The 9,982-nt window shown below is 51.8% G+C and overlaps 1 protein-coding gene across 1 annotated transcript; it reads left to right on the forward strand.

Moving 5' to 3' along the window:
- Positions 1-6,132: 6,132 nt before the first annotated feature.
- Positions 6,133-7,781, forward strand: POU4F2 (POU class 4 homeobox 2). The gene is made up of 2 exons (XM_087815956.1): positions 6,133-6,399; positions 6,840-7,781. The coding sequence occupies exons 1-2, from the start codon at positions 6,133-6,135 to the stop codon at positions 7,779-7,781; spliced, it is 1,209 nt and encodes a 402-aa protein (XP_087672082.1).
- The last annotated feature ends 2,201 nt before the right edge of the window (positions 7,782-9,982 follow it).

Here is a 9,982-nt window from a genome sequence, read left to right on the forward strand (position 1 = left end):
TGGATAGGCCGGCTGGGGGTTGCAAGCCCGGATTTCGATCTAGAAGGGCCTGGGAGCCGCCGGGTGCCGAGGATGCCGCAGACGCTGGCTGGCTGCCTGCTCGCCTTGGGAGGTGGAGAGGGAGAATTAGCCAGGAAGACCCTGAGCGGAGGCTGTGCCATCGGGCACACAGGGAGCCTGACATCTCTGAGCGAAGCGGGGAGACCTGGGGCTCACGCAGAGCCAGTGGAGAGGGAAAATTAGAGACCGACACAGGAGCCCTGGTGGACTGCTCGGAAGAGGAAAGATGTTTGAGCAAAATGCGCGCGTCACTCCTGGAACGCAGCCCCTGTCCCAGGACGAAAGAAACCCAGGAGAACCCTCCTTCCCCAGCACCTCCCTCTGCGGCCCTCTCTCTGAGCGCTCCCAGAAGCCTCAATTTCAGGAATACCCCTCCCCCCCCCTTTTTTTTCTTCCCTGGAACAGGCGAGGCCACGGAGGAGTTTAATCACCCCTGCGCTTCAGCCCCAAGCGACGGAGTCCAGAGCGCGAGCGAGCGAGCTCAGGGGTCTGATCCAACTCAGAATCCTTGAGGAGAGGAGGCGGGGGAGGGCCTCTCCTTTCCCTCCTTCCTCCCCCAAGCCCTGCCTGCCCGAGATCGAAACGGTGCACGAGTAGGGTCAGACCTGCGCTTGAAGAAATCTTCCTTGCAGTTCAGCTCAATTCTGTTTGAAATACAAAGAAACCGCACTGCCCTTACCGATTAAAATTTAATAAAACACATTAGGTCCCGTAAAATATGAATGCACTGCTTAAAATTTTAATAGTAAATTAGGACCCAGATACAGGGGAGGAGACAGTGATTTCTCCCCTCGGGATGGCTGCGGCCGATTTCCGGATGAGGGGGCGCCCACGGCGCGGACCCCGCTGCCCCCCGGACTTTGAGTGGAATCTCCAGCGACTCCTCCCCCTTCTGGAGAGAAGCTGGTCACCTCGGCCCGCATCTGGCAGCGGATGGGACAGAAGCTATTGTCAAACAAAGAGGCTTGGCAAGAAGAAAGGGGCTCCTCGAGGAGCCCCAATTTACCCATTTTCCTGTCTGTGCCTTAAAAGTCACCTGGGTGCTTCCAGTTTGTTAGGTAGGTCTCTGGGTGTGCAGAGGGGCCAGCGTGGATGGGGGCTTGGACACAAAAGTGTGTGTTGAGGTCCTGTGAAGCAGATTTCGGATGCTGGGCCATTTCCTTCCACCCCTTGGGTTTACTCCCAACTTCCCAGGTCTTTAGACGGCCTCCACTCTCTGGGAGGCTGGAGTCTCTCTTCACCCGGGCGCAGTTTCCAGGCTTGCTGGAGCACTTTGCAGCAATGCCTCTGGGCAAAACCGAAATGGGTTTTATTGATATCACCGCAAAGACCCTGGTATTCTGGACACTCCTGGAAGGAATGATTGCAAGATTGCAAGTCCTGGTGATGAAGGAAGAATTGCATTTTCCCACTAATGCAACACAATTACTGCTGTTCATTTTTCACTTAGGTGAGAAAAGGGGAAATCTAACTGTGGGATTTAAAAATATATATATGTGTGTTTTCTAGGGGGAGGGAATACAGGGAAATAAACTCTTGAACTGCTTTACAACTACATATTAATTTTATCTCAACTTGATAATTAGCGTAAAGGGCTTCTCCTCCCCCCCCCCTTGGAATTAGAGATATTGCTGAGAAATATCTGAGAGATTTTAAAAAATTATGTTGAATTAATTTAAGGCTATATGGATTTTAGCCATCAAGAAAATATTCTCTTGGAACTTGTCCTGCTTAAAATAGTTTCAGTCAATAAACTCCACATCAAACAAAGTTTTTTCCAGTTATTTCAACAGCGCCCTCTTTATTTCACAAATTTATTATACTACCTTATTTACCATATGAAATGGTGACAAGTGTTTAGCATTTTGGAGATCAGTTGTCAGTTGCTATTAAAATCAAGATTAATTCATATTAACGATATGCATTTCTCAATACTCCCAGGTGACAACATACATTAAAACAACTATTGCAAGTAATTAAGCTCAATAAAGGAGGAGGGGACAGGGAGAGGTTCAAAACACCCCCAAATATTTGATTTTGCAATCCAAGTTCAGCAGGCTGTTGCCACAACAATGCTTGGGAAACTCCTCAGGGTTGCTTTTCACTTTACATCTAATTAGGCACCTAATGAAAGAGAAGAATTTTTTCCCCATGTGGTTTTTTTCCTTGATAGTCTTTTTTTCTTAAGTTTTTTCTTAATCCCTTCATCTTTTTCACCCAGCCCCCAACCCCCTCCCCTCTAACAGCTGTCAGTCTGTATCTATGAGTCTGTTTCTATATTGTTAATTAATTTTGTTCATTAGAGTCCACATATAAGTGAAATTGTGCCGTGCTTGTCTTCCTCTGTCTGGCTTATTTCACTTAGCATAATACTCTCTAGGTCTATCCATGCTGTTGCAAACGGTGAGATTCCTTCTTTTTTATAGCTGAGTAGTATTCTGTTGCATAAATGTACCCCTGCTTTGTCATCCACTCATCTACTGACGGGCACTTGGGCTGCTTCCATTTCTTGGCTATTGTAAATAATGCTGCAGTGAACGCAGGGGTGCATATATTCTTTTGAATCAGGGTTTTGGGTTTCTTCAGCTATATTTCCAGAAGTGGAATCGCTCGGTCACAAGGCACTTTTAATTTTTTTGAGGGAACTCCACGTTGCTCTCCACAGTAGCTGTGCCAATCTGCATTCCCACCAACAGTGCACGGGGGTCCCCTTTTCTCCACACCCTCGCCAGCACTTGTTGTTTGTCGACTTAGTGGTGGCAGCCATTCTGGCAGGTGTGAGGTGATACCTCATAGTAGTTTTAATTTGCATTTCTGGGACGATTAGTGATGTTGAGCATCTTTTCATATGTCCTTTGGCCACCTGTATGTCCTCTTTGGAGAAGTGTCTATTCAGTCCTTTGCCCATTTTTAAATTGGATTGTTTTTTGATGTTGAGTCTCCTTGATATTCTTATGCTTTTATTTAAACACAAAAACAGACTTTTAGGAGCTGCAATACCCAAAGTTTCTCCTGTGATGCACTTAGCATTATAATCTGGGGAAATTAAGTAGATGCATATATTTGTCTTCCAGTTACTGTCTTCCTGCGCTCTCACAAGCCATTTTACCCTTATGAAGAACTGATAGGAAACATGTCCAAAATATTTTAATGGGTTTTTATTAGACTTTAGAGATGCTCAACAGTTTATACTAATTAGACCATCCAAAGCCTTTTGAAGATTAAGCAAATTGGACAACCCTTGTTAATTAGAACATAATTTGAAGTTTGAAATTATATCACTGATGAAGTAGTCTAATTAGCATGACGATATGTTAATGATCCAGTGAGACACAGCAACAGTGGAGTTTGGTGTGAACCTCTCCAGGCTTGCACAAAAATCCTCCCTTCTATGCCGGCATTAATAAAAGATTTCTATAGACTTCAGTCTTTCCACGACGACATACAATTTATAGTACACACAATGCATTAGCCCATAGTGCTGCTCAATTTTTTCACTATTATGAAAACTAATAAATTCGTCAAGCTGAATTAAGCATACAAATCAGATGAGGCATAGCAGATTACACAGTGAAGCGTGGTGTCTCCCGAGCCTAAATGAAATTTCAATCTAATAATTCCTTCCTGGCCCAGTCATAATTTGTTTAGAGATGTTGCTCTACTTCTTTCAAAGCGCTGTTCGCACTGTAATTAAATGATACTCAAGCTTTTAACTTTGATTTATTTCATTTCTCGAAGCTTGAGACAGTGAGAGCTGTACAATGTCATTTTTTTTTATTTCCTTGAAAATTACCCTGGCTGTTGTTGATATAGAAATTAAACACCTAAGCATTTACTTGAACCGTCTGAGCAAGCCACGTTCATTTATGTCAACACCCCCTCTCCAGCCCCCGGTCCGGGCCTCTCGGCTCAGCTCCGGAACGCCGCAGGTAGGAGGAACCCCCTTCGGCTGCTCTGCACTTGTTTCTCTGCGCAAGGAGGGAGAAAGGCAAGCCCCGGAGCCGCACCGGGAAGCGCAAGGGGGTTAAGGACCATGGACAGAGCCCGTCGCGCGCAGTGCGCTGAGGCCTTCCCAGTCCCCTGCGGACCCGCAAGGACTGAGCTCCCAACTTGAACCTGTCTTCCCGCCCCGCTAAGGTCAGGGGTGAACCCACTGCCCCCTTCTCTCAGCCGCCGCGGGGCTTCCGGGTGCTGACCCCTCGAGAGCCCCCCTTGCCCAGCTCCTTCCCACTCTGTTTTGTCCCAGCCAGCGCTCGCCAGCGCCTCTCAGGCCTGCCGCCTGCTCGCGCACCTGCTCGCCTTCCCCAGGCACCCTGCGCCTGCACCTGCTCCCGGGCACCGCCGTCCCGGCCGGGCCAACCGCAGACTCCAGCGTCCGGGTGTCCGGGCCTTCTCACCCTCGCCTGCACCCCGTTCCTTCCGCGCTCTGGGGAGGTGACAGCAGCTCCCAACACCGAGGGAAGTCGAGAGAAGGCACCGGAGCGGCGAGGAGAGGAAGGCTGTGTTGTGCGTGCGTGTGCGTGCGGGTGTGTGTGTGTGTGTGTGTGCGTGTAGGAGAGGTTGTCTCCTTCTTTTACAGTTGGAACAGTGTGTGTCCACTTCTAAGAAAAGTGGTCCCCACTGGGACAAAAGTGCGAGAGAAGTGTTGGCTAAAAATAGGCTATGTCTGCGCCGAGTGACTGTGGAAATGAAGATGAGTGGGACTCGTGCCAGCCCTTGAGGGTGTGTGTGTGTGTATTGGGGTGGGGGGAGTTCAGCAGCACATGCGCTCTGTGATCTCTGGCCCTGCCTCTCCCTCTGTCAGTTGCCCCTTCCTCCTTTGATTGTGGCTAATGAAGGGTAATAAATCCAATGGCAGGGTTTGCCCGTGGATCCGCCCAAGACCCAACTCACACTGAACTGGATACCGGGAGGAGGAGAGAGATCCGGAGGAAGAGAAAAGAGGGTGGAGAGGAGTGTGTGTCGGTGGCGGTGCTGGGGGGGTTCACGGGGACCGGGGGCGGGGTGGGGGGGAGTCGCATGCGCATAGGCGACCCGGGCCGGCTCGGCGGCCGTCCAATCCGCTGAGAGCTGCGAGAAACCGAGGGAGAGAAAGCCCTGCAGCCCTGTCGACCCCAGGTCTCTTCGGCACCAGGCACCCGCCGGGCCGAGGGGGTGCAGAGCGGATCACCAGCCGCCGCGCGCACCAGACCGAAGCGCGGAGCAGCGCGGAGGGGCCGGGTCCGCGGCGGCGTCTGCATCCACCCGCGTGGCCGGAGCTGGGATCAGGGTCACCTGAGCTGCGGGGAGGGGCGGGTCAAGTGGGGGCGGAGGCATGGAACTTCGCGGTAAGCGGCGGGCGGGGGCGGCAGCCAGGTAAGAGGCGCTCTTAGTAGTCTAGGGAAAACCCCACCCGAGGTTGGCGTGGCGCACAACTTTATTTAGGAGTTTCTTTACCCGGCGAGGCGGGTCCGCAGAAGGGACTGCAGGCCAGCTCCTAAGTAGGAGCCACCCCGGGGCTGGAGTGTAGACCTGGCCAGTGGGGTGGGGTGGAGTGGGACCCTAAGGTAAGTGAGAGCTGCGGGGCGCCGGGAAGGGGCGGCGGCGTCCGAGAGCTGGCGGGAGCGGGAAGGGGGGGTGGAGGGCGCGGCGGGAGAGCAGGAGGAGGGAATCTGGAGAGCTGAAAAGGCCGAAGCCTGGAGGGAGCAGAGACGGAACCGGCGCGACGCTGGAATCCGAGCAGGGGCGGGCGAAGGCGCGCGGGAGGGCGGGCGGGAAGGGGGGGAGTGCGGGGGCTGGAGCGGGGAGAGGGGAGTATAACTCCGCGGCCGCGAGGCGCGCGGGCAGTTTCGGGTGCCAAGGTCTGCAGCCACCGCCTAGCGGAGCCCAGCATCCGAACAGACTGACGCGGGAGCCGGCGAAGGAGCGCGTGGCCCGGTCCAGGCGCGCCGAGCTCGGAGAGGCGGCGCGTGAGCGCAACTTCGCACCGCCCTTCCCCGCGGCCGCTCTCGCCCGGCGCCTCTCCGGAGGGTCCCGGCAGCCGGGGTCACTACCTACGAGGGCTACCCACGAGGGCTCCGGCGGGCCGGGAAGATGATGATGATGTCCCTGAACAGCAAGCAGGCGTTCAGCATGCCGCACGGCGGCAGCCTGCACGTGGAGCCCAAGTACTCGGCGCTGCACAGCGCCTCGCCCGGCGCCTCCGCGCCCGCGGCGCCCGCGGCCAGCTCTCCCAGCAGCTCGGGCACTGCCGGCGGCGGCGGCGGGGGCGGTGGCAGCCGGAGCAGCAGCTCCGGCAGCGGCGGGAGCAGCGGCGGGGGCTCCGAGGCGATGCGGAGAGCGTGCCTTCCAACCCCACCGGTGCGTATTTCTGCATAATCACCGCTTAGAGGCACATTCTGACAGCCTCCTTTATCTGCTTGATGTTTTTTTCATGTCTGCACAGCAAATCACCCCACACCTCCAACCAGTTCCCCCCCCTCTTATGTATTCAGCGGGTCTTTCCTTTCATATTAATTTTTATGACCTGGGATGTTGCCTGTGTGCGCGTTGTGTTGTGTTGTGTTTGCAGGCTCACTTGCCGCCTCTGCGTGCACGCTCGGCTTCTCAGGCGGCTTCCTGCCCCTCTCTCCGCCTCCTCACCTGCAATTTCCAGCATTATTGTTATTACTATTATTATTTTAACGTTCTGGGAATGTTGTAGGCGCGGCGGCGGCGTGGAGCGAAGGGCCAGGGCTTCGGGAGAGCGCGCGCACAATTCCCTGCTGAGCGTAATGTGTGCGTTTTACTTGCAATTGCAGAGCAATATATTCGGCGGGCTGGATGAGAGTCTCCTGGCCCGCGCCGAGGCTCTGGCGGCTGTGGACATCGTCTCCCAGAGCAAGAGCCACCACCACCACCCGCCCCACCACAGCCCCTTCAAGCCGGACGCCACCTACCACACCATGAACACCATCCCGTGCACCTCGTCCGCCTCGTCGTCGTCGGTGCCCATCTCGCACCCGTCCGCGCTGGCGGGCACTCACCACCACCACCACCACCACCATCACCACCACCACCAGCCGCACCAGGCGCTCGAGGGAGAGCTGCTGGAGCACCTGAGCCCCGGGCTGGCCCTGGGCGCCATGGCGGGCCCCGACGGCGCGGTGGTCTCCACGCCGGCTCACGCGCCGCACATGGCGACCATGAACCCCATGCACCAAGCCGCGCTCAGCATGGCCCACGCGCACGGGCTGCCCTCGCACATGGGCTGCATGAGCGACGTGGACGCCGACCCGCGGGACCTGGAGGCCTTCGCCGAGCGCTTCAAGCAGCGCCGCATCAAGCTGGGGGTGACCCAGGCGGATGTGGGCTCGGCGCTGGCCAACCTCAAGATCCCCGGCGTGGGCTCGCTGAGCCAGAGCACCATCTGCAGGTTCGAGTCCCTCACGTTGTCGCACAACAATATGATCGCGCTCAAACCTATCTTGCAAGCGTGGCTCGAGGAGGCCGAGAAGTCCCACCGCGAGAAGCTCACCAAGCCCGAGCTCTTCAACGGCGCCGAGAAGAAGCGCAAACGCACGTCCATCGCGGCGCCCGAGAAGCGCTCGCTGGAAGCCTACTTCGCCATCCAGCCGCGGCCCTCCTCCGAGAAGATCGCCGCCATCGCCGAGAAGCTGGACCTCAAGAAAAACGTGGTGCGCGTCTGGTTCTGCAACCAGAGGCAGAAACAGAAAAGAATGAAATATTCTGCGGGCATTTAGGAGACCCTTGGCCCCCCCAGGGACGCGCCCCTCCTCATGCCCTCTCTCCCCCCCCCTTCTCTCTCCTGCCTCTTTTCTTTCCACTTTTGGCGACCAGAAGTAATTCCAGTAAATGTGAACCCAGAGAAAGCGGGGATTGGAGAGCGCGCGAGCCACCGAGCCCCAAGCCCGGCGAGAATGTGAAACGACTTCTGCCAGGAAACCCCCCCCAAAAAACAAAAGAAGGGATTTGTCAAATGGCAGCGAAGTGGTCCCTTCGACCCCACCCCACCCCCGGAAAAGGCACCTGGACTTCTTCAGAGGAAGTCTGGAGCTGGCTGTTTGCAGGAAGGCAGAAGAGACAGCCTTTCCAAAGGCCCCCCCAGAATGAGCAAGTAAGATTTGTTTTTACTCCTAGAGACATCACCCTTGTTCAAGTTTAAAAGTACACTTTGCAGCTATTTTTCAGAAATAGAAATTGATTCAGGACTGAAACTTTAAACTAGAGTTGATGCTTAATGTGATAGAGACATCTCTAAAGTATTTTGAATTAAAAAAAAAAGATGGCAGATTTTCTGCATTTACACTGTATATTATATATATATTTTTATTGTGGTTCTTACCCCCCTTCCTCCTTCTCTGAAGTGTTAATGCTTAAGCAAGGAGTTGCGCCTGCTGTGTTCACTGATCTTGAAAGCTATTATTAGATTATTGCCGAACAACCCTGTGTAAATTATTAATTTATCTCTCTAGCAACTTAATTTGTGCACATTCTAATTAATTAAACTTATTTCGTCTTTTAAAAAGCGGGGGAAATGTATGGCTAGTGAAGTAAAAAAAATGTTTATGTTTGATGAGTTTAACTGAATTTTTACAGCTTTCCTCTTAACACTGTGTTTCTTTTGGCCCATTTGTATATGCTCACTTTGAATGAAGAATTTTTTCTTTGTTTTTACTGGTAGTGTTCTGATTTGTGAGTTGACACTCAGTAATGGATGTCTTAATCGTGTAGACCTGATCCACTGTCCAGAGTATTGTTTACTTTGTTACATATTTAATGGGGATTCCCACATTGTCCCTGCTGCTGCACACGCGTGCTCACTCACCCCTTTACACACACACACACACACACACACCCACACACGCACACACACACGCACACACATCTCTAATGGAAGAGAAGTGAAGCAGTTGGAAGCATGACTATAATGCATCATTTTCCAGCTTTAGGTGCATTTGCCACTTGGTGTTTGTTCTTCCAGATTCTAAGATCTCACCAAGGTATTTCAATCTTCTGGTTTTCAATTGCGTGGTTGACTACATTTTGACATTTATGGGATTCCTTCGGTTTTTCCTTTTGGAAGTTTGTTTGTAGAAAAACTAATTTGAACTATAAGAAAGACAGTGCACTGCTTGTAAATTCACATTGTTTGGTAGGATTCTTTTGGAACAAAAAAATGGGTACGTGATGACTGGTACCTTATCTATTGTAAATATTTCATTCAAAATGACACACATATAGATATATTCTTACAAATTTTGCTGTATTGCTGTTCCATTTGAGGATCTCTGAAGTCTTGAGTTCTGTATATGACCTGGCTTCTTGTTTCTGTTAATAGATGGTTTATTTACTATGGTAATGTATTATTTTTGGTGTTGTTTGATTGTCTTTCATTGAAGAGATGATTTTAATGTTTCATTGGCAAAGTATGCTGCTTTTTTCATTAAAACGTGCTATTAAAATTAAACGGCTTTTAAAATGTGATGTTTTAAATCATTTACATTGGAATTATTTTGATGGGGGATTTTTAAAAAAACAGAAACACATTTTGATGGCTTTTTATGGAGTGGCTGTTATCAAAGTCTGACTTGGATTTAGTAGGGGGTGTTTCTCTAGGAAAGTATAAAAGGACAGGGTTTATAATGGCCTCCTAATAGCCAGATTTCATCTCACAGGGTGCTTTGCTTTTTTGCCCAGTTGAGGTCATGATATGTGATTCTAAATACCTCCCTTGGAGTCCTTTCCATGGATCTGCAATAATTCTCCAAAGATCATCTTTGTGAGCAGAGTTGTTGCATGGGTAAAAGGAAGAAAGGAACTCAGTTCAGTTTTTAGCAGCACTGGGAGACTGGGTGTGGCAAGAGTCAAAGTCTAGTTGGGAGAGTAGGACACCCTGGTTGAGGCCTAGGGGCTGGCCCACCATAGTCCTCAGTTTAGCCAC

This window comes from Miniopterus natalensis, chromosome 4 (assembly GCF_054644295.1).
Source record: "Miniopterus natalensis isolate mMinNat1 chromosome 4, mMinNat1.hap1, whole genome shotgun sequence".
NCBI lineage: Eukaryota > Metazoa > Chordata > Mammalia > Chiroptera > Miniopteridae > Miniopterus > Miniopterus natalensis.